The sequence below is a fragment of the Panthera onca genome, chromosome C1 (genome assembly GCF_046562875.1).
Source record: "Panthera onca isolate mPanOnc1 chromosome C1, mPanOnc1 haplotype 2, whole genome shotgun sequence".
NCBI lineage: Eukaryota > Metazoa > Chordata > Mammalia > Carnivora > Felidae > Panthera > Panthera onca.
The window spans coordinates 213781338-213805102 of NC_138346.1; the positions used below are offsets into that span (position 1 = coordinate 213781338).

At 62.3% G+C, this 23765-nt stretch overlaps 1 protein-coding gene across 3 annotated transcripts in view; it reads left to right on the forward strand.

Moving 5' to 3' along the window:
• Positions 1-23765, forward strand: part of CASZ1 (castor zinc finger 1) — a 146653-nt gene that overhangs the window by 110330 nt on the left and 12558 nt on the right. For all 3 annotated transcript variants that reach the window (XM_060622326.3, XM_060622325.3, XM_078452439.2), the window contains 7 exons: positions 11608-12084; positions 15163-15997; positions 16979-17047; positions 18691-18781; positions 19538-19702; positions 20636-20808; positions 21049-21893. In XM_060622326.3, the coding sequence (XP_060478309.3) occupies positions 11608-12084; positions 15163-15997; positions 16979-17047; positions 18691-18781; positions 19538-19702; positions 20636-20808; positions 21049-21893 (2655 nt within the window). The remainder of the gene's footprint in view (positions 1-11607; positions 12085-15162; positions 15998-16978; positions 17048-18690; positions 18782-19537; positions 19703-20635; positions 20809-21048; positions 21894-23765) is intronic.

Genomic DNA, 23765 nt, shown 5'->3' on the forward strand with positions numbered 1-23765 from the left:
AAGCGTCACCTGCCCCCCCCCCCCCTTCTTGAGCTCCCTCTGCCTGACCCTCCACTCTCCTGTAGCCATGAGTCACTCATCTTGGGGCAAGGAGGTGGAGCCCCAAAGAACTCTGCCCAGGAAAGAGGGGGAGGAGAGCTGCTGGCTCTTCTCCACGTCTTCAGGGCAAAGTTCTCCGCGCCCAGAGCCCAGGCGGCACTGAGGTCACTTGGGCCCAGCACTCTCCTGGCTGTGCCTGCAGGAACTTGGTGAGAGGCAGGGGCATGGCTAGGCACAACGGGGGCCAGCCAGAGCCAGACTCCCTGCCCTTCATGCCTGCCAGCTGCCCAGGAACCAGATCCCAGGAGACACAGGGCTGGAGGGAGTGTCTGGCCCCGGCCCAGCACCTCACCTCCACGTGTGGCTCGCAGCTGCTCACGTCAGCCCCTGCAGCTGTGATGTGGAGGAACCAGCCTGGGAGCCCGTGCCAGGGACCCAGCGGGGCTGCTCTCCCTGGGCGGGGGGCTGCTTTCTGGGCTTGATGCTGGTCCAGGCTGCGGGGGCAGGCACCCAGGTGGATCCCCAGGCAGGCCTGGGCAGGTTGGTGCACCGCGCGAGGCACAGGGAGGTGGAGAAGGCCGAGAGCAGGCTGAAGAGTGCTCTTACGGTCCTCATGGTGTCCCCACGTCGGCCCTTTGCTCTGACCTAGTGGGAAGAACGTGCACTGGGGATGCTGTACCCAAAACCACTTTTGGGAATGAATCCTATGTAGTGGCTTCTCCTTGAGGGACAGGCACAGGCAATGGGCAGGCGGGGGCAGCAAGGCTGGCCAAGGGCTTGAGATCGTCAGGTCAGAGAGAGAGAGGGAGCCTCTCTGGAGGGAGCCTGGGACAGCCCAGCCAGGGCCCAGGACAGCCCAGCCAGGGAGTCCGGGAGAGGGAAGAAGCAAGGGCATTTGGGGGCTGGTAAGTCCAAGGCCAGCCCAGCAGTACCTGGTGACCATCACCTGGCTGGTATGCGATAACACACGTGCATTGTGGCTTCCAAGGGTTCCCACCAACGCTTCCTCGTCTGGCCCCCAAGGCTTTAGGAGAAAGCAGAACATGCTGGCCGCATCAGGGTGGAGGCTCCCCTCTTCCCAGGGCTTCTCCCCTGCTGTCTGCCATCCCCTACAGCTGGGTGTCTGAGCCTCTAGGTGGAGCTTGTACGGGGAGAACCAGAGAGGGTGAAAGATGCCTGGCCTGGCCTTGGACCAGCCCTCCAGGCCCAGATGCCTGAGGCCCTTTGTGAGGGAGGACTCCAACCAGTGGGGGCCCACGCTGACCTAGGTAGCCCCCTGCTTCCTCCCTTCAGGTGGGGCCCAGCATGAGTTGGGCCAGCTCATCTCCCCTTCCCAGAGGGCAGAGAGGAAGTTCTTTTCCCAGAGGCCTTACTCCTGCTTAGTAGTGGCCAGTAGCTTCAGGAGAGTTCTCAGGGGTGTGTGGCTCCCCCGGCCACAGGAGCAGGGAGAGGTACCTGCCCAACTGGGAGAGAAGCCCGAGTGGCTGGGGTCCAGCCCCAGGAATCATTAACGGCAGGGTCTGGCGATGCCCACGCCGCTCCCCCAGCCAGGTCCACGCCGGAGTTGGCTGAATGTGACCGAGGCACTGGGCTCCCGGAAGTGCCTGAGGCCAAGCTGGGCTCTGGCCTAGCGAAGCCTCAGCACCGGCTGGGCGGTTTCCTGCCAGCATCAGGCCTTCTCTCCTGCTCATAGGGAACCACCCCCCACCCAGCCTCTCCGGATCCCGGTGGGGCTGGTGGCCCCGCACAGACCCGAATAAGCCCCCTGGGCCCCTCTTCCCCTCCCTCCGGTCTGCCTTCGCTTCCTTACCCGTTAGGCCCGAAGCCTCCCTGGCCCTGTCCCGGCCCCGTCCCGGGCCCGTCCTCCGTCCCCCCTGGCTCCACAGTCACATTTTGCTGCCAGCACAGGGCACTGAAAATCTGCTGGCACTGCCGAAAACCCTGTGTGCGCTATGACTCCCCAAACATCCCTTTATTTTTATTGTTCTGTTAATTACTGTTTAAACTTTAATAAGTCACTTCGTCAGGAGGGGGGACCTGCCGTGAGCTTTTCTGTGCAAACACGGGCCCGGGAGTGACTCGGGTGTAATATAACCCTTTATGCGATGTGGGAATGTTTAGATTGTAACAGAAACTTGTTATTTTAATGACAGTTCGGGGGGTGGGGGGGAGATCTGAACCCAGAAGAGGAAGAGGGTGGGCTCCCCTTGGGTCCCCACTGAGGGCTGGGGCGGCCTGACCGTGGCGGGCGTGCTCCCTGGCTGCTGCCACCAAGGATGCGGAGGAGCCCTTCCTGGGCTGCCGGGGGGGTCAGGCTCACCCAGAGGGAGGGAAGTCTCCCAAGAGATGCTCTGAGACTTGAGGGCAGGAGGGTATCGGGCCCTCAGCAGCCCAGACGGCCGAGGGCCCAAGGAGAGAGCTGGGCTCTTTGGGGGGGGGGGGGGGGGGGAGGGAAGCAGGACAACCCAGAGTTCCCAGGTCTCGGGAAGGCTGGGCTTTCTGCCCTGCCCATGCCAGCCCCGGGCCAGGGAGGAAGCAGCCTTTCCACCTCCCAAGGCAGGACCCTGCCCGCGGTCACCATCCAGTAGAAGGGCAGGCTCCGCATGCCAGACATGTCACTCGATGCCATCCTGGAAGCCCTGTTTCAGATGAGGACACTGAGGCCCAGGGCAGAGACCTAACTTTCTTAAAATTGGGGGGCCAAGTTTCTGATGTCGACTTGTGTGATTTGGAAACTGCCAAAGTCCTGGTTGCCCGAGCATGGTATGGAGGGCCAGGCGCGGCCCCGCAGGGTATCCCTTGGGCAGGGCTCACCCCTCGGTCCCTACCCTCCCCCCCCCCCCCCCCCCGCATCAGGATGAGAGGGGCTGCAAGGTGAAGAGAACTTAGAAGTACAGTTGTCCCCAAGTCTGGGCATACATAGGCCACTTGGCCTCTTCTTCACAAGGCCTGGCTCCGTCTTGGGGAGTTGGGGCTTGGGCCCAGGGTAGGGGTGATGGTAGCCAGGCCGCCCCCTCTCACTCCAGTGCCCCCCATCCCCTATACCCAGAGGCACTCCTGCCCCAGACCGGCTTCCGGAGCAGGTGACACCTGGACAGGGGGCCTTTCTCCAGCACCTGGGCCTGAGGGTATCTGGGCCAGGTTTCCTACACTGTCTTCACTCCATCCCTCCATCTGTCCATCAGAGCTGAGCTTCTGCTCTGTGCCCGCACTGGGTGGCAGAAAGGCATGAGCCCTGTGCTTGCCCTCCAGGGCCCATGCCTAGTGGGGCTAGAGAAGCAGTGTGGGGAGAGAGCACGACAAGGGGGACTGTCCCCTGGCCTGCCCGGGTGCTCTCAGCTAGCCAAGGCGGAGAGCCTTGGCTCCCTCTGCTCTCTCCCCTCCCTTGGAGGGCTGCCCGCCCCCCACAAGGGCCCCTCCCCCTGACCTCCTGCGGGCAGGGCCAGAGGTTCAGGGCCCGGGCTCCCCTGAGCGCTGGAGGCGAGAGCCCCCCAGATGGCGGCGGCGTGGGTCACGAATCGCTGAGGTTTTCCTTTTCCGAGCAGCGCGTTTCCCTAAATTGTCTTTGACTGCGTGCATGGGTAATGAAAGTTTATGCCCTTGTTAGAAGGACAGGCGGCCAGTTCCAGTTAGAACTGGGGCTGTCTCCCTGCCAGCCCCCCGCAGCCCCCCTCCCCAGCAGGAGAGGGAGCAGGAGCACAAGTGTGTGTGTGCGTGCGCGCGCGTGCCCGCACACCCTTCCCTGGTGGATGAGAAGGCTGTTAGGGGAAGGGAGAGGGGACAGGGAAAAAAAGAAAAAAAAAATTTCCATATTTGTGTAAGTTGCTTTAAAAGCATTTTATCATGTCATAAAAAAGGGAAAGTACTCTCAGAAATTGATCCTCTCCGCCAGCCCATTGGACAGAAGGACGTTGGGATGTTAATGGCCATCCTGCTCCAGGGTGGCTTATTAAAAAATTTATACATAAATGCTTAAAATTGCATAAATTATTTAAAAAAAACCAACAAAGTAAGCAATTTGAATTCCCTCTTTTCCTCCTCTTCGCTTGGTCCCCCTTCTGCGACCCCCCTTTTCCAGCCCCTCATCGCGGTCCTCCTGGTCCCAGGGTCCCCCCCTCCCGGGCCCCCATCCTCGGGGCTCTCCCCCCCCCCCACCCGCTTCTTCCACTTCCCACCGCACCCCTAGCACCCTCCGCCCTGCCCTCCTCTGGGGTTTCCCAGCCTCACCCACAAATTAACGGAACAGCCGGCCCACCACCAAACACTCACATGCACACGCACTAATAAAAACACCACTAATAATGCCCCAAATCGCGAAATTAAATATTAAGGCCAGAGGAGGCGGACGTGGAGCGGTGCCGCTGCCTCCGTAGCCGAACTTGGAGCTGATGAGTGTGTTTCTCACAGGCGTGGAATGTCACCCACACATCCCGGAGACTGGAGTGGGGAGTTTTATGATGGTTTTTCATTGATTTGTTTCCCCAGCGCAGCTGCCGACCTCTATTGAGGGACAAACATAATCAGCACTGACGCAAATTAGATGGTTATTCGTTTTGAAAATTGACAGAAAAACAATAAAAAAGATGAAATGCTCCCAAATCAATAGATATAATGAAATTCAAATAATCCGAGAGATGAGGTCTCCATGGCAACTGATAATGTGGAAAAGAAAACAATTTAATAAAGGACAGACACACTTTGAAAACAGATTGGGCCCAGGGAGGGGGGCGGGCTGGCGGGCGGAGGGCTGGAGCGGGCTGGCGAGTGAAGGATCACTGTCCGTCCCAAGGACACCCGCCATAATTAAGCGAGGCTTTCGGCCCCAGAAAGTGCAGATTCAGGTTTTAATACACAAAATTATTTCAGGAGCAGTGAATCGGAAAGTCGTTTGTAATGACCTTCCTGAGAGGCCCGGGCGCGGGGCATGTTGGAGGCTGGGCGGCCGGGCCGGCTGAGTTATGGCATATTTGTGTTTTTATAGTGCGGAGGGGAGGGGGTGGGGGGGAGGGGGGGAGAAGGTTAAACAGTATTTACAGCTCAGTTGTTTTCAGAGAGGAAAGAGAAATAGAGTTCACGGGAGATGCGGCGGGCAGGCGGGCGGGTGAGCCAGGAGGCCTCCGGGGCGAGGTGGGAGAGGTGGGCCCCGGGCAGGCCTTCCACCCTGGGGCTGCCTTGCCTTGTCTTGGGGATCCACAGAGGGTGCCAGGGGAGGCCTGTCCCACTCGGGTGCCTGGTGTGGCCCAGCTGGTGGGTCCTTCCAGGCCTGGGGCCCTCTCTGGGGATGGGGTGGGAGCCTGTGTCCGAGCTCTGTGCGCCCGGCCGCACGTACTCCGGTCAGAAGGTGGGGTGTTCCTGCGGAAGAGCGGCTCTGGACGCCCAGCTAGCCTCAGCACCCTCCGAGGCAGCCGGCCGCTCCTTTGGACGGGGCTACCCTTCTTGAGCCGCGTGTTGCGTCTGGGGTGTGCCCGGCCTCGGGCACGGCTGGTGAATACCTAGGGACCGCAGCATGCCCCGCTGTGGGGGCCTGCAGCCCACAGCCTCCCTGCCTCTTTCCTCTGGCTCCACCTCCCTGCCGAGGGCTCACCTTGGGCACACAAAAGGGGAAAGCTCGGTCCTTTGGGTTTGCAGTGGCAGGGGCCACAGAGAGGGGAGGGGACCAAGCAGAGACGCTCCACAGCCCTCGAGAGCCACTTGGCTGGCCAGGGCAGCTCAGGCACGAGAGCCCGGCCCTGGGGGCCCTTTGGAGGCTCCCCTCCCTCAGGCTCCGACTCCCTTTCGGCCGCGGGAACCCTGCTGGTGCTGTGTTACCGTGACCACACTCGGCGTTGCCAGTTTCCGGGCCGTTCTGCATGTGCACGTGTGAATTATAATATGATTGTACAAACACGGAGACGCCCGAGTGTGCGCGCGCGTGCACGGTCTGTGTGTGTGCCGTATGTGTGTGTTTTAAATCTCCCCTGGGTGGTAACTCTTTTTTTCTCCCCTTCCTGTTTGGCTGTGACCTGGGGGAGATTGATAGCCAGCCTGTGCGGTGGATGTTAACAGTTCCCCTGATTTATAGAGTTACTTACGCTAAGTGAGGCCACTTAGACGCGTCTGGATAGTAAACCTTTTAACTGGACTAAAAAATCATAATAAATAAATAAACAAAGGGGGGCAAGTAGGGCCCAGCAGCCTGGCCCCCCCACTTCCCGTCTTAGAGCTGTTGGGGACCAGGGGGCCTGGCTGAGAGTCCCGGGGAGCAGTGACCACTCTCCTACCTATGCAAGCTGGGCGGCCCTTCTGTTCTGAGCTGGGAGGGGAGGGCTCAGGCCCAAGAGAGAAGGACACCCTTTCCTATGGGACAGGTCTTGGCTGGGGTAGGGGGTCACAGCTGGAGGAGATAGGGGAGTTAACACAGAAATTGGCTGGTGGGGCAGGTGAGGAGAGAGATGGGAAGGATGGTCGGGGAGCTTGGGGGGAGCACGTGTCTCTAGGGACCCTTCCTTGCTTCCCAGACTCGCTGTTCCTGTGGCACCTGGACTTTTCACCACAGTGATTACGCTTATGGTGACTTGAACATCTGTCCCCTTGTCTAAATTGAGCTGCCCGTGGTGGCAGGAGCCAGGACAGTCTGTCTTGCTCTCATGCTGTCCTCAGGATTGAGCCCAGGGCCTGGCCTGTAGAAGGAGCTCAGAGGGTGTCTTGAATGAACATAGATGCATCACTTGAAAACTGGGGCCTGTCAAGTTCAAGTTCTTAGGGATGGCACGGTGGAAGCTCCGACATTGCCACCACCCCAATTGGGAGGCTGGGGAGCGGGGAGGGGGGCGTGTGGGGTGTTAGACCGTGGCCTTGGGCGTCCGAGCCCCATGGGATTCCGATTCCAGCACTGACACTGAGTGACCGTGGGCAGTTACCAATCTCACCAGGCTCTCTCTGCTTCCTCATCTGGAAATGGGGACAGGTCAACAGCCTCATGGAGATGTTGGGGGGGGGGGGGTGTCACTGAAGTTGACATCAGGAAGTGTTCAGCACGGTCTCCGGTACAGGGGAGGTGTTCAGAGGGTGCCAGCCGCCCTGTCACTCTGGGCCGTGCCACAGGGCGGCCACCAGTGGCCTGGCAGTGTCTGTGGCCCCTGAGCTGCCTGGCAGCAGGCAGGGGGGCCCCGGAGCATCCCTACCCCAGGGGACCGGTGCCTGGCCCCTGCCTCCCCACCTCCTGATATACAGCGGGCATTAGGCTGCCCAAAGGGGACACTGCATCCTTAGGAAGAAATATGTCCTCATTTTTCTTAAACACCGTTTCCACTGAGTGAAATGTTTAGAAGGGACGCACAGGGAGAACTTTATTTCCTACCAGGGAGTTCAGAGCCACCAGGCAGAGCCCATAAAGCACCCGGAGCCTGGTAGCTGACAGGCCGCCCGGCCCCGAAACACATTACTCACAAGTGGGGGGGGGGGGGGGGGCTGCTGCCAGGCCTGCCAGGCCCCCAGGGACTGCCCCCCCACCCAGGGCAGAACAAGCAACTTCGAGCCCCAGGCAGTGGGCGCTGGGCACTGGAGCCTCTCGACCCCTTGACACAGGCTGCCCGGGGCAGGGGAGGGTCTGGCCTCAACCTGGCAAGGAGGTGGAGCCATTCCAGCCACCCCCGACCCCTTCATCCCCAGAGATCAGGGACGGGGCCCAGGTGCGGTGGTAGGAGCCCCCCTGTCTCCCCCATAACTGGCAGGAGCCCTGGCCTTCCCCAGCCTTTGGAGGGAGTGATGAGGTTCCTGCCATAACGGGCCCTTCTCCCGAGGCCCTCCCTTCATTTGATTTCTGAAGCTGGCTGATTTGAATATTTATAAATATCAGTAAATTATTTATTGTAGCAATCTGCTGCACCATTTTACCCATCGCAGTTAACACTTTAGGGGGCTCCGTGTTATGGGAACCAGGAGAGGGAGTGAGGAGGAGATGGGAAGAGAGGCCTGGGACTTCCTAGAGCCCACCCAGAAGCCTTAACTGGGGACACGGTGGCTGCCCAGCTCCTGGCAGAGCCCGGGCCCCTTGTGAGCCTGGGCTCTGGGTGTCCTCACGGCTCCAGGATCAGTTGCCTCTTCTGTCAAATGGGATGATGACAGTGCCTGCTTCACGGGGTCATCACGAGGCATCAGGAGACCGTACCTGGAGATGTGCATGGTCTGGTTTTTGCCCCTCCTTTCCTCCACCCTGAGCAGGATCTGTTCAGCTTACACAGGAGAACTGCTTGCAGGGGGCTGGTTGAGTTTGGAGCCCTGGGAGAGGAGGTCGGAAGACCTGGGAAGGGGTCGTTTGTTGCTGAGTGGACAGCCTGCCCCCAGCCCAGCCCAGCCCCCCAGCCTCTCTGGTGTCCCCTCTTTCTTCTGGCCCCAGTGAAGTTTCCTGGTCTTGGGATCTTGTGCCTAGAGGTGCACCACACCTGCTTGCTTGTCCCTCTCAGGGCTCAGCTGCCTTCTTCCAGGTCCTTGCTTGCCAGAACCCTCTCGCCTTACAGTCCTGTGGCCCTTTCCCAGGGCGGGAGCCTGCCTGGGGCCCTTTCACCAACAAGCGGGAGAGCCAGGCTATGCCCTCATGCTGTGCCACCTCCTGGGGCTCACCCCACTGATGCGGAGGCACCGGGGCCAGAGACTAGAAGCTAGGAGAGCCCTTGGGCCGGCTGCCCACGTGCGGGTACCCGTCACTCCGTTCCCCAGTTTCCCCTGTTTCCCCCAGCCTGACTGGGGCTCACCTCCGCTGCCCCGCCCCTTGCCTCCTTTCTGGAGCCCGGCCCTGGGTAAGCGGTGCAGGACTCCCCTCGCCTTCCCACCCCCTGGCCCAAGCCTGCCTCCTGGGCAGTATTGTTCCCAGAGGAAGTGTCCAGTGTAAATAGAGCAGCGGGCAGGCTGGTGGCGGGAAGGAGATGAAAGGGGCAGTGACAGGGCCGGGGACGGATGGCTTCCTCCCATTGAGGCCCGGCCACGGCGTTTATATTTTAGGGAAGAAAGTCGGGGGAATGTTTACATGGACAGGAGCCTGGGGTCAGACCACGAGGGGGGTAGTCTGTATGTCCCAGCGCCCTGATGGAGGGGGAGGGGAGGAGGACCCCACGGAGTGGGCCGGAAGGCGGATGGGCGAGCAGCTCGGACCTTGGCTCCTTCATACTCCCCACCCGCTGCCCTAGCCTCTGCCTCCTGCCCTGCACCCCAGGCCCACACGCCTTCTCCACCTCTACTCCTGGGACCGGCAGTAGAGTCAGAGGGAGGGCAACATCTGGAAGGCAGGTGGGCTGGGGCAGAGCGGCAGCTGGAGGGCAGGTGTGGGGGGTGTAGGCGGAGCAGAGGGGCCTGTGGGCGGGGGGTGGGCCCTGGGTGCACAGCTGCATCACAGCTGGTGGGGGCCCAGGAGGGACCGAGCCAGGCACACGCCGGAGAGAAGGAGGGGGTGGGCTGGCCTGGGTGGGCCCAAGTGCCTCAAGGCTCCAGGATGGGTGGGAGCCCAGGGAGGGGGTGTCACCAGCAGCAAGTGCAGCCCTGGGAGTTTCTGCTTCCCTCTTCCTTGGGATAAATATTTATAGATCCATTTGCTGTCTCCCTTACACACTTGGCTGCTTACCTCCTGGTAAAAATAGAGCAGGCTCCCCCACTCTCCCCTTCCCGTCCCCACCAGGGCAGGGGACCAAGGGGGCCAGGTGAGGCCTGCTCCCTGTAGGTCTGCTGGAGCAAGCTTGGTGTCGTGCAGCCTGGCAGCTGGCCCAGAGGTTGGGTGGGATGCTGTGACTAGGGGAACCATCATTGAACTTTGGAGAACCCACATCAGCACTTGGAGACCTGGGTGTGGGCGGCACAGACTTGGAGATGCGGATGAACTTGGGCAGAGTAGGCCCATGGCCTGGGCAGGGGTGGGGCCCGGCAGAGCCAGGGCCCCAAGACTGGGCCGACTGGTGTGAGCCAAGCAGACCCTTCTGGGGCAGTCGGCTGGCTGGACTGGGCTGGGGCCGGTGGGTCCCTGGGCCAGGTGAGGCCATACACACTGGCAGCTGGTTTCGAGGCAGGTCTGGGGCCGCTGGGCAGACCACCTGTCTGTACGAGCCGAGTCTCCTTGCAAGACAGGGTCCCCAGGCAGGCAGGGGTGGCCGTCCTGTGTGAGCATGCCTGTTGGTGGGCTTTCGTGTGTGGGGGTCCGCAGGGTGTTGGTCTATTCCAGGGAAGCCCCTTCTGCCCATGGCCCTGGAAGCCGAGCCCCTGCCCTCACTTGGCCTTTTGACCAATGTGGGTGGAGACTCAGACACACCCATTCCTCTGCTGGGGGACACACGAGGGAGCCCTGCCACTGAGAGGCTCCCGCGGGGCCCCCTGTGCTCAAATCGGCTGAGGCCGTCTGCCATGCACACCGCAGGGTCTGGCACACGATAGGAGCCAACTAAACGGACAGATGGAAAGGTGGAGGACAGGCAGACATATACACAAAATGTGTATGTGTGTCCACCCTTGGCCTTGGTGGCAGGTCCCAGGCTGTGTGGTGAGTGGACCCGCCGTGTGCTCCCGACCCTGGACCCCTGGGCGCCCCCGCTCAGCAGCTGTGAGGGAGGTGGCGAGACCCCGGCAGCCGCGTTAAAGGAGTTTCTGTCGGGCTGCCGTGTCGTTCAGGAACAGCAACTGCAGCTTCTGGGCCTTCCGTTGGGGATCTGAGAAAGCCCAGCCTGTTCCAGCTGTGGCTTCTCGGGGCTGGGAAGTGGGCTTTCTGGAGTCAGCCAGGCCTCCGAGGGAAGGAGCTGTGGCTGTGGCAGAGAGGGCAGAGTGGGATCCTCGGACAAGGATGAGCGGTTCTTGGAAACACTGTGAGCAGTTCTGCCCTTGAGTGGCCCTGATTGAGGCTTGAGGAAAGGAAATGGCCAGAGAAGACAAAAGAGGGGAGTGAGGGAAAGCGGAGGCCTTCAGAGGGCCCTCGGCGGCCGGGAGAATGGGAAGAGATGCCACGGCTCTCCAGTGAGCAGAAGTAGGAGTCAGGTGGGGTCCAGGGACCAAGTCTGGCAGGGGGGTTGCCAGGGACGAGACAGAGGGGGAAGGGTCCCAGCCACTAGTGGCCGGGACAGTAGGGCAAGAGGCTGGCTCGGGCCGGTCCCTGGCTCTGGGTGGTCTCCTCCCCACGGGGCAGGCCACGGCGGGGCTCCGTGTGTGCCCGCCTTGAGCGCCCGCCTTGAGTGCCCGCCTCTCAGAAGAGGAATTTAGGGCCAAGCAAGTGTAGGGAACGCTTCCGGGAACCAGGTGCTGAGAAGCCTGCCCCTCGTGTTTGAGGAGTCGTTCATTCATTCGTTCGTTCATATGTTCATTTCCAAACCGTCCTGAACCACCCAGTGCACGCCGGCCTCGGTGCCAGGCTCTAGGGATGGAGCGCTGGGCGAGCAGGCCACTGGAGCTCACAGTCTGGTGAGGGGCGCAGACATCCTCCCCCCCCCACCGCTGCCCCCAGCCAGGGGCAGTGTGAGGAAGGTGGGATCCGGAAAACCTAGGGCCTAGTGGGGGGGGGGGGGGGTTGGCCGCCAAGGTGGTGGCCGCACCCTCTGACCTCTCCCTCCACCCCCGCAGCTGAAGGCACCCGGTGCACCGACCCGCCCGCAGGCAAGCCCGCGATGGCGGCCAAGCGCAAAGGCGGCCTGAAGCTCAACGCCATCTGCGCCAAGCTGAGCCGCCAGGTGGTGGTGGAGAAGGGGGCAGAGGCGGGCCCTCAGCCCGAGGGCAGCCCGCTGCGGCCACGGGACCGAGAGGCCGGCGTGGCCCGGGGCGTCCGCAGCGAGGAAGACAAGAGGCGGGCGGTGATCGAGAAGTGGGTCAACGGCGAGTACAGCGAGGAGCCCGCGCCCGCGCCCAGCCTGGGGCGGATCGGCCGCGAGGGCCTGGAGCTGCCGCCCGAGGGCGTCTACATGGTGCAGCCCCAGGGCTGCAGCGACGAGGAGGACCACGGCGAAGAACCCCCCAGGGATGGCGGCGGCGTCGCGGAGGAGAAGGAGTCTGACGGGGCGGCCTCCAAGGACGACAGCGGCCCCAGTACCAAGCAGGCTTCGGGTAGGTGCCTGAAGCCCTGGACAGACAGCCGCACGGACAGATGGCATAGCCCGTGGCGGGGCGGGCAGCAGGGAAGGAGTAGGGGGGTCCGCAGAGCGTGCCCGCTTCCCCCACTCGTGCTCCGTGTCCCGGCACCTCATCCAGCCCCACGAGGCCTGGGGCCGAGGTACTGGCGCGAACAGGGAAGACTTGCTCAGGGCGGGAGGGAAGCGCTCCAGGTGTGAGCCGGGCTGGGGGCGGCTGTGAGCATGGGGGGCCTGAGGAGGTGAGGGATGGCTGTGCGGACGTGGGACCCACGACAGACCGTGGGACTGTGTCTCCACCCCTGCATCACAGGAGCCTGCGGGGTCAGCCCTAGAGCCACAGGAGCAGAGCTCCAGGATAGACCTGTTCTGGCAGCTTCCTCCCCTGCCCCTTCCCGGAATCCTTCTCCTTCCCAGGGACCCCGGCTCTGCTAGGCAGGACCTCTCAGGGGCGAGGCACAGGGCCTCAGGATGGCTCAGCCCGGCCCGCAGATCCCGTTACAGCCACCTGCCCCGGACGCGCTCCTCTGGCTGACCTCTTTCCCACGAGGTGGCTGAGGCCTGGCTTTTCTGCTGTCTCCTTGTCCTTATGACTCACAGCAGCCCCGAGCTTCTCACACTCCAGGGAGGGAGGGCCTGCAGTTTTGGGTGGAAGGGGGTCACCGTGGCTAGGATGGAACCCCGGGTGTGGGGCCTTTTCTCCAGCTCCTAGCCTCCTTCTCAGGGCTGTGCCCGGTGCCCCGAGCCTCCCCTGCCTGCTCCCCTATCCCCTTCCCCCTGCAGCGAGGGGCGCATCTCCTCCCTGCGCGGGGAGCCCTGCGCAGCCACATAATTATGCATATAAGATATAAACAGAGCTGTTTAATTATCCTTCGCCACATCAGTGACAGAGTAATTAACAAACATTGCAAGATCAATGAGGAAAAGTGTGACCTTCAGTTTCCTCTGATAGGAAAAGCCCTTGCCGTTCCCAGACACAAGGTGATTGTGCTGAGCCAGAGGAGAGGGAGGGACGGGGACAAGGGCCGCTGTCCCATCAGGGGCCCGCCCCACCCCCCCCCCAGGCCCAGCCCTGCCCTGACCCCTGCCTTCTCTCACCCCAAATGGAGAGCTGGGACAGTAGGAGGCAGGACCGGGACTGCCAGTGGCCTCGTGACCTGGGCATCGCCCCGTCTGACACCTGGGGCAGCCTGCTCAGCCCTGGGCACCAGAGGAAACCAGCTGGAGCCCTAGCCACCGCCAGGCTCAGACCACCTTCTCTGGGCCGGGGGGCTCAGGAATGCAGGCCTCTGGGCTGCCTCAGACCCCCACCCAGCCCCCTCCCTCCTCTAAGCTGCCTGCCCTTCAAAGCCTTCTGTCTCTCTGCCATATATAGTGAGGGCTCAGCTGCCTCCTGCTATTTTTAGCCCCTTTCCCTGGTCCCTGAGCCACTGAATCTAGCAGCCAGAGCCCCCTCCTCCCAGGCTGGGCCCCCAACCCCATGTAGCTTGAGGTCAGGACAGTGGCCCACCGGCCACCCCGTCCCAGGGAACAGCCATCTGTTGGCTCCCGGGGTCACTCTGCCCACCTGGGGTACCAGGTGCCACCTGTGACTGTCCTCTTCCTACACCGACCCGATAGGTTGCGATGAGGGTTGGGAGGTGACCCTCATCTGCCACCCTGCTGGGGTCCTGGGCCTCCCACCCCTTCTTCAGCCATGCCTTCCCCCTGGCTGTGCTGTTAGGACTCCCAGCCTGGGGCCCTGCTGCTCTGAGTGAACGTGCCCGACTTTGCGGGCTCAGACAGGAATGGAGAAAACATGTGTGTCCCTGGGGCCCATGTGGGTCTCACCCTCCTATGTGCGCCCACCCCTGATCCAGGCCAGAGCCCATAGTAGGTGTTTCGTGAGTGTTCTGCACGAGAATGAGTAAGCCTGTGTGTGCTGGGGGGTCACACATCTGCTGTGGCAAAGGTCGTGTGTGCAAGGACGTGGGGCTCCAGAGAAGAACCCCAGGCAGAATGGGATCATCTTGCCTCCGCCATCCTGAGGCTCATCCTGGGCAGATGGGTGTGGGGTTTGGGTGGTTCGTGTCCATGTGTGTGTGTTTGTGGGGTTGGGAAGGTAGCTAGGGGATGTGCGTGTATGTGTGTGTGTGTGCGTGTTTGCTCACGTCCCTGTGGGGAGGCCGCTCCGGGATCTCTGTGTGCCCCGGAGTGAACACAGGTAGAGCCTGTACACAGGCTGTCCTCGGTCCCCTGCCTGGGGCCAGTAGGGCCAGCCTCCCAGGCAGACTCTCCTCAGGGTGGCCACCTTTATGAGCGGGCACGAGGATGACGGGGAGGTTCGTAGGACTCCTCACGTCATAATTCTTGACTGGGGCAAGGGGCCTCGAGTGAGTCTGAACAAATGCTTTGGCAAGGCCCCTGCCCCCTCAGCCTTGTGGTCTGGGACCCTCAGTATGTGGGGGGCCGGTGGAGCCGGGGGGCCAGCTCCTGGTGAGGCCTGGGGTAAGCCCTCTATGTCCCAGGGATGAGGGCCTGTGTGTCTGCTTGTGGGGGTCAGGGAGAGTCCTCCAGACAGGCTCAGCCAGGCCCACCCCCAACCCTCAGCCCCTGGGGTCCCTCCTGACTGCCCAGCTGCCGGCCCACATCCTTACCTGTCCCCAGCCCCCGTGTCACCCCACCCTTGGGAGGCAGGTTGGGATCTGGCCTTACTTCCAGTAAAGTGACTTCTCTTTCATATTAGGCCAAGGCGAGAGAGAGGAGACATTTATGAAACTTTGTTTAATGTACTGAAAAGCCATCGGCCAGAACATTTAGGAAATTGATTTTCCTGGCATTGATGAACTCGTTTTATTTTACCCCGGTATTAATTACTTTTTTTTTAAACAAATTAATTTAAGAGTCGTAAAACCTAACAAGTGAGCCAAATGTCCATAGATCATGTCGTGCTCCGCCCCCTCCCCATGCCAGCCTCCTCCCTCTGTGGGTGGGGGCTCACGGGGAGGGGGTGCCCCCCGTCCCTTGGCTACCCTGCTCCCTCCCAGAGGTGACCGGCCTCTCCCCACTGCTGCAGGAGAGGCCTCCTCACTCCGGGACTACGCGGCTTCCACTATGACCGAGTTCCTCGGCATGTTTGGCTACGATGACCAGAACACGAGGGACGAGCTGGCCAGGAAGATCAGCTTCGAGAAGCTGCACGCAGGCTCCACCCCCGAGGTGGCCACCTCCTCCATGCTGCCCGCCTCCGAGGATGCCCTCAGCAAGCGGGCGCGCTTCTCCAAATACGAGGAGTACATCCGCAAGCTCAAGGCCGGCGAGCAGCTCTCCTGGCCGGCCCACGGCACCAAGGCCGAGGAGCGGGCGGGCAAGGACGTGGTGGGGCCCCTGCCTGGCCTGCGGCTGCCCAGCAGCACGGCGCACCTGGAGACCAAGGCCACCATCCTGCCCCTGCCCTCACACAGCAGCGTTCCCATGCAGGGCCTGGTGGCCCGCACCTCCAAGTACGACTTCTTCATCCAGAAACTGAAGACGGGCGAGAACCTGCGGCCCCAGAATGGGAGCACCTACAAGAAGCCATCCAAGTACGACCTGGAGAACGTCAAGTACCTGCACCTCTTCAAACCCGGGGAGGGCAGCCCCGACATGGGCGGGGCCATTGCCTTCAAGACGGGCAAGGTGGGGCGCCCCTCCAAGTACGACGTCCGGGCCATCCAGAAGCCGGGCCCCGCCAAGGTTCCGCCCACCCCCAGCCTGGCTCCTGCACCCCTCCCCAGCGTGCCCAGTGCTCCCAGCGCCCCTGGGCCAGGGCCCGAGCCGTCTGCCTCCCTGCCCTTCAACACTCCCGAGTACCTGAAGTCGACCTTCTCCAAAACAGACTCCATCACCACGGGGACCGTCTCCACTGTCAAGTAAGGGCGCCCATCCTGAACTCGGGACTAGAGTAGCCACTTCTCTGTCCCTGAAGCCCATGCTCGTGGACGCATCCACTCGTACTTGTACACATCCACCGTGCGGCCAGCTTAATACACGCACTGGCTCTCACATGCTCCTGCACATGCGCATGCCTGCGTGTGCACACACGTGTAGACACACACACACACACACACACGGCCTGCGTAACCACCCATGCCCAGCACGCGACACATCTTGCAGTGTGCACACGCGCGTCACACGTCAGGTATTCCCGTGCATGTGCTCATCTGCTAACACACGTACCAGGGACTGCTGTAACCCCCATTTGCCAGTGACAGGCTTTCTGTGCCTCAAATGCAGCCTTGGGGTTGGCTGGGAAAGCCTTAGTCTGGGGTTAGGGCTCTGGGCTCCAAGCCGGTCACCGTGGCTCCCAGGTTCAGGGCCTGGGCCGTGGGGAAGGCAGCAAGAGAAGGCAGGAGTCTGGGGGCACACTCATCGCTAACCCCCAGGCAACGGTCAGATTATCTGTGGATCAATTGTGTGAGGTTCCCACACTCCCTTCCCCCTTGAGGCAGAGCCAAAAACCTGGAGCAGATCTAGGGAGCTGCCCGCTGGCCTGGGAGGGGGGCTTTTCTGATCAAATGACCCCACCTTCTCTTGCTCCTTCCCCAGTGGTCTTCCCAGCATCCTGCTGACTCGGGGAGAGTCAACGGGGGCCAGGCCCCAGCTTCCAAGGCTTCCTACCTAGGCCCGTGCCAGCTTGGGATGGCCCGGCCCTTGCCAGAGTTGGGCTAATTGAACCTGTGCCCAGGTTCCGCCAAAGGGCTTTCCAGTCCCACCTTGAGGGCCTCAGAGCACAACAGAGCAAGAGAGGGAAGGGCCAGGGCCCCAGGACAGGGAGCTGCCCCCTAGACACTTCTGGGGTGTGAAGTTACCCCTGTCGGCTAATCGGCTGTGCCCTGTGTGTCTCTCGCCAGGAACGGATTGCCCACAGATAAACCAGCTGTCACCGAAGATGTAAACATTTACCAGAAATATATTGCCAGGTAGGCCCCTGGGGAGGAGACTGCCCTGGAGAGGTGGTGGGATGGGGCCAGGAATGCCTGGGGACCCTGGGACCACAGGCCCATCTGACCGCTAGTGCCCGAGTGCCTACTGCTTCCCTACCTCTATTCGCCCATGCCCTCAAATTCCCCGGAGGGACTGCGTCCCATCTCAGCCCCTGCCCCTTGATGTGACCTGGGCCACACGCCCTGAAGCAGCTTGTACCCTAGGCGGGGCCAGGGTGCCCAAAGGGGCCTGATGGCGGGGCCTGGCCACAGGTGAGCACTGAGCTCCCGCCACGGCTCATACAGAGTCTGGGGTGGGATTCAGGCCAACGTGGAGCCGCTGGGGATGAGAGGAGGTGTGCGCAATTATCCTCTCTGACGTGGCCTCCGTGTGCTCCCTGGGCCGGGCCTTGACCCTCACCTCCTGACCGCAGACCTGCCCTCTTACACTTTTAAGGCCACACGGTGGGTGGGTAAAGAACCTTCGCCTCGATGGAGGCCCCCAAATCCGGCCCCTTGCTGCCAACACCCGATGGGGCAGCCCAAGGGGCGAGCTGTGCCCCAGCCTGTGTCTTTCTGCTGATCTTCTAGGTTCTTCCTGTCCCTCTCTGTCTTTTCAGCTTTGTTCCAATCTCTTTATTATTATTATTATCATTATTATTAGTGCCTTAGCAGATGGCCTTTTTGGCAGCTTCAGCTTAAATATTTATTTGCAAGTGGTTCTCCCTTTACAAAGGGGTCTCTCCCTCTGTCTCTCTCTGTCTCTGTGTGTGTGTGTGTGTGTGTGTGTGTGTGTGTGTGCGCGCGCGCACGCATGTCCCACAGTCTGAGGCCAGCCTCCTCCCCAGTTGTCCTAGCAGGCTCTCCCCAGAGCCGCCTCCCAAGGGTAGCCATCGCCGAGCTTGAGAACCACAGCCCAGTGGCACTGGGGCCTGGAGAAGGTCGGGGTTTCTGAGAGGCGGGCAGTGGCCAGGCAGCATGGGGCTCCCGACTGCGGACTTGGCTGGAGAGCTCACTCCCTGCCGCAGGAAGCCGAACAGATGCTGTGCTTTAAAAATTCATAACCCTGGGCCGTTTCAAGTGTCAGGAAAGCCCAGGACAGAGAGAGGCTTTAACACCTCTCAGCAGCGGGGCCCTGGGCTGGCCCAGCCAGTGTCTCCAGCACCTGGCTTCACTCTGGGTGCGGGGCCGGCGGGCGGCACCTGCAGGAAAGGCAGTCACCCTGGGGGCTCCTGCCCTCACCGCCTCATCCCATCCCATCCCAGGCCTCCTCCCTGTCTCTGCTCTGCCGTCTGGCCCGCCCCAGCTTCTTCCTCCCCACCTTGGTGCCAGGCCTGTGTGCCTCACTGCGTCCTCATTCCCGAGGCAGGCAGGACAGGTCTGCAGTTCAGTGGTCCTAGGATTCCCAACAGGCCTGATCACTCACCCTGGCCTCTGCCACTTCACCCCCACAGACCACCTCTGCCCCCCATACCCCTACAAAGGGCTCAGGGCCCCTGAACCCCAGCAGCGCTTCCCCAGGGTATGGGCACATATTTTCTCTGCTGCTCTGGCAGCAGAGTCCTCCCTGGGAAGGGAGGGAAGAGTCCTCCCTGGGGCTGATGCCCAGAGAGGGCTGAGCCCACCCTTCCTCTCTGCAGGTTCTCCGGCAGTCAGCACTGTGGCCATATCCACTGCGCCTACCAGTACCGTGAGCACTACCACTGCCTTGACCCGGAGTGCAACTACCAGGTAGGGCCTTGTGGGCACCAGCCCCGCCCCTGCGGGCTGGCCCATCGGTGGGGGAGCCTCTCGGCAGTGGGACGGGGGTGTTCAGTTCTGCCGAGGCCGCCTGAGCTTAACTCACGCAGACAGAGAACCCAGAAAACTACTAGCCCAACAGGCATTTGATAGGGTCTGGAGCCACCTGCTTCCCTGGGATGATCATTCAAGCTCCCTTCCCTGGGAGCCCCACCCCCCCCCCCCACCCGCACCCCAGGGCCTCGGCACCTTGTCTGACTCTTCTCGGTGTCCTCCTGCCCCGTCTAGTAGATGATAACGCTGAGGGGCAGAGAGATCGTCACTTACGGTCAAAGCCACCTGTGATAAATGCAGAGCAGGTGAACAAGAGCGAATCGCAGCCAGTGTGCCCAGGGCTGTCCCCTCTTGCTCATCAGGGAGCCCAAGCTGGCGGCACAGCCCATAGGTGACACCGGGCAAAATGAGCTGTCCCCTGTCAGAGCCGCTGCCTTAAGGGCCTGGCCAGATTCGTCTCCTCTGCTCCTGGGCGTGAGCGCTGGGAGCCCGGCGGGAGGTCACAGAAGGCCCTGTGGCTCTGGGACTTGGGATTGCTCTGTCTGTGGTCCCCTGTGCTGGCCTGGGCGCCACCCGGCTGCCTCGACCCCAGGCAGGATTATTTCCAGGGAGAGCCAAGTGGGCGGGGGGGGGGGGGCAGTGCTCTGGGCGAGGGGCTGGCCCAGGCCCCCGCCAACTCGTGCTCTCCTGCAGAGGTTCACGAGCAAGCAGGATGTGATCCGGCACTACAACATGCACAAGAAACGCGACAACTCCCTGCAGCACGGCTTCATGCGCTTCAGCCCGCTGGACGACTGCAGCGTCTATTACCACGGCTGCCACCTCAACGGGAAGAGCACCCACTACCACTGCATGCAGGTGCCAGGGGCAGGGCCACCCAGGGCCCGGGGCCTGGCTCGGGGGCGGGGGGGGCTGGCTGCGGGGGGCAGCAGGAGAGCGCAGGGAGTCCTGGGGGCGCGGGCCCGGGCGGTGTCTGGCAGGGCCAGGGCGGGGCCGTCCCCATGGCCATACTTGGTGCGGGTGAAATTCAGGGAGCTGTTTATACAGACCAGCATTTCTCAGGCTTTAACACCAAGGGGAGCGTTGCAAATGGTTCCTGAGGAGGTTTTTGTTTAATTCTCTGTTTTAATGCCACGCCGAGTCTGGGCTTTTTCAAGGTGTCAGGTCCAGGGGGAGCGGCTCGGGGTTGCAAATAGCAGCCGCTGCGCCTCCCCCGGCATTTGTCAGGGGGTTGTTATGGGCTCCGTGGAACAACCTGGGCCAGGAGGAGAGGGGGGCTCTCTCTCCGGGCCCTGAGATGGTGCAGACACTGGCACGGCCCAGCCTTCAAGAGTGCTCAGATTCCACGGGTTTTTACTCAATATGGCAACGCTGCCTGCCTTGGCCCAGCTAGGGTGGGGTGGGGAGGGCCCTGTGCCAGGAAGTGTCCACTGAACGAGTCCCTGGGCCGAAGGTGACTGCCGGGCCCCCAGGCCCAGCCCTGCCCACTGCCAGGGGCTTTCGAGACAGAGCCACGGGTTAGGACCCCAGACGCCCCTCGGCGGAACGGGACTCCCACACCTGGCTGTGCCGGGAGGTGCCCGGAGTCCGTGCAGACAACCCAGCCCTCAGCGCAGCCCAGGCCTGCAGGGCCCGGGGGGGTCTTCACAGGCTCTCCACAGCCCAGCTGGATGTTTACAGGGGCCGAAGCTCCCCTGAGCAGGGGGGTCTGTGGCCAGCAGAACCGCGGCTCTGACCTTGGCCCGGGGGTGCCTGGCCTCGGTCCCCCTGACGGCCATTCTGCCCCTGCAGGTGGGCTGTAACAAGGTGTATACGAGCACGTCAGATGTGATGACCCACGAGAACTTCCACAAGAAGAACACCCAGCTCATCAACGATGGCTTCCAGCGCTTCCGAGCCACCGAGGACTGCGGCACGGCCGACTGCCAGTTCTACGGGCAGAAGACCACGCATTTCCACTGCAGGTGAACGGGGAGCCCACCAGGGAGGCTGCTTGGCCTGGGGGAGGGAGGGGAGGCGGGGAAGTGGGCCCGTGCGGGGCTCGGGGTCCCGCCTCCCGGAGGCCACAGGCACAAGGGTAGGGGGGCCGCCCGGGGGTTCTCCGGGCCCCCCCCCCGGGGCCGAGGCGGGAGCCGGGCAGGACCACCTCCGGGCGCCCCCTCCTCCCCGAGGCCCTGCGACAGCCCCTGCCGTGTCCCGTCCAGGCGCCCCGGCTGCACATTCACCTTCAAGAACAAGTGTGACATCGAGAAGCACAAGAGCTACCACATCAAGGACGACGCGTATGCCAAGGACGGCTTCAAGAAGTTCTACAAGTACGAGGAGTGCAGGTACGAGGGCTGCGTGTACAGCAAGGCCACCAACCACTTCCACTGCATCCGCGCCGGCTGCGGCTTCACCTTCACGTCCACCAGCCAGATGACCTCGCACAAGCGCAAGCACGAGCGCAGGCACGTCCGCTCCTCGGGCGCGCTGGGTCTGCCGTCCTCGCTGCTGGGCGCCAAGGACACGGAGCACGAGGAGTCGAGCAACGACGACCTGGTCGACTTCTCGGCCTTGAGCAGCAAGAACTCCAGCCTGAGCGCCTCCCCGACCAGCCAGCAGTCCTCCGCCTCCCTGGCCGCTGCCGCCGCCGCCGCCGCCGAGGCCACGCCCGGTGCCGCCAAGCCGCCCAACAGCAAGATCTCCGGGCTGCTGTCCCAGGGCCTGCCCGCTTCCATCCCGCTGGCGCTGGCCCTCTCCAACTCAGGCCTGCCCACCGCCGCCCCCTACTTCCCTATCCTTCCGAGCCGGGGCAGCGCCTCCTTGCCCGTGGGTGCCCCCGGCCTCCTGGGCGCCATGTCGTCCGGGGCAGTGGCCTCGGCGGCAGCCGACACACCCGCCCTGGCCGCCTCGGGAGCCGGTGACTCTGCCCCGGCCGCCGCCACCTCTGTCCCGGTGCCCCCCGCCTCCATCATGGAGAGGATCTCGGCGAGCAAGGGTCTCATCTCACCCATGATGGCCAGGCTGGCCGCGGCTGCCCTCAAGCCCTCTGCCACCTTTGACCCAGGTGAGCAGGCCGGGCACTGCCCAGGAAACGAGTGGCTTACGGACCCCGGGAGCCCGCCGCCTCAGATTGCAGAGCAGAGTCGGGGGGTGTTGGAGAGGCGTCTTTCTACTCCTGCACCCACGTCCCCCACGCCCCCAGCCCCCATCTTTGCCTGGTCTCTGCCTCCATCCTGTTTGTTCGCTATTGCGGCTCCCTTGTTCCGGCCTGCCCCCCGCCACCCGAGGCAGCTCTGTTCTCTCATCTGTGAAGTGGGGGCCATAGGCCTGGCCTCACCGGGAGCCTGTGTGTCCCGGGGCAGCTGGTCCTTACCACTCCGCACCCCCCAGTTGTCACCCTCCCTCATCGCAAGTCCAGCCGCTGATGAGAGGAGTCCCAGATCCCTGCGCCTCCCTAGGGCCCCCCATGTCACCTGGAGGGGCATGGGTCCAGCCAAGCAGCAGGTGGCCGCACTTCAGGGATGCTTGGGATCTACACCCGGCCGGCCCCTCAAGGCCGAGGATAACCTTCCAGTGTCTCCCTCTCCGTCAGTGCCGTCTGGTAGAACTTTCTGCCGGAACGGAAATGTTCTGTCCTGTGCTGTCTGGTAGGGCAGCCACTAGTCACCTGTGACTGTTGAGTGCCTGAACTTGGCTCTGTGACCAAGGAACCGGATTTTGGTTGGAATCGCTTTAACTTAGTCACACCTGGCCAGCGGCTGCCATGTTGGACAACACAGCCAGACCTCCCGAGTCCCACCTCTGGCCTCCCTCTGGCTTACCACGGGGAGTGGTTCTCCTTCTCAACTTTTCTACTCTTTTTAAATGTTTTCTCTGATCTCTGGAATTCTTTGGCTTTCTGTTTACCTGGCTCCTCTCCCTGTTCTCCCCCTTCTCGGTACTTAGCTGAGAACAGTCAGCTGTCACTTCAGCCACTCATTCAGCAACCGCTGGGCTTGCTGAGGGCCAGGCGCCTCACCGGTGCTGGGGACACGGCAGGGAAGCAGAGTCCTGCCTGGTGGTACTGATGGGGCAGTGGGGGTAGCCTGATCCCGGGCACGCAGCCAGGAGGTGGCAAAGTCCAGACTTGGACCTCAGCGGTCCGGCTCCTGAACCTGCGTGCCCTACTCTGCTGTGAGACCGTCTCAAGACCAGGCAGGACGGAAGGTCCCTGCGGCCTAGCCCAGGGGTCTGCCCAGGTCTCCTAGAGGGCCTGCCGGTGCTTGGCAAGGGGGCTGGGCCATTTCCCAGGGGACCTTGGGCAAGTGACTTCAGGGAGCTACTATCCTGTCCCGAGTGGGACGTTCCCATCAGCTGGAAGCGTGGAGGGACCCACCTTCCGTTCCCAGGTGTGAGAGGGATGGCAGGATGCCCAGGGGCCTTGTGTCTCTGGCCAGACGCCTGTGGGCCGGGGTGGGCCCCGCTTTAGGACCACACTGAGCTCAGGGGCCAGACTGTCAAATTCTTTCTTTTTCATTAGAAAAATCTCCTTCCCCCAAAAGAAAGGTCAAGGGAAGGGGGGGGGGGGGGCGTTTTCCTTTATTTTTTAATCAAATGCCACTTGCTGTCTGTGAAGCAGCTTTCTGTCAGCTGCAGTGCCTTGGGGCAGATTAATATTTCAGCCACTTGGGGATTGTGGAGAAGGGCTCGGTGGACATGTTCCTGTCAGCAACTTCTTTTGCCCCCGCTCTGCTTGGCCTCCCAAATCATCTGCCTACCGAGCTCCAGACTTTCCCCCAATGGCTACACCCCGCCAGCTCCCACCCAGACCCTGGTCCAGCCCAGCCCGGCCACAGTGGGCCTCACATCCCTGCCCTGGACAGCTTGACTGGCGAGGTCACATAGTTTGAACTGCTCTGATTGGCTGTCAGCTCCCATCGCCCTGACACAGCAGATG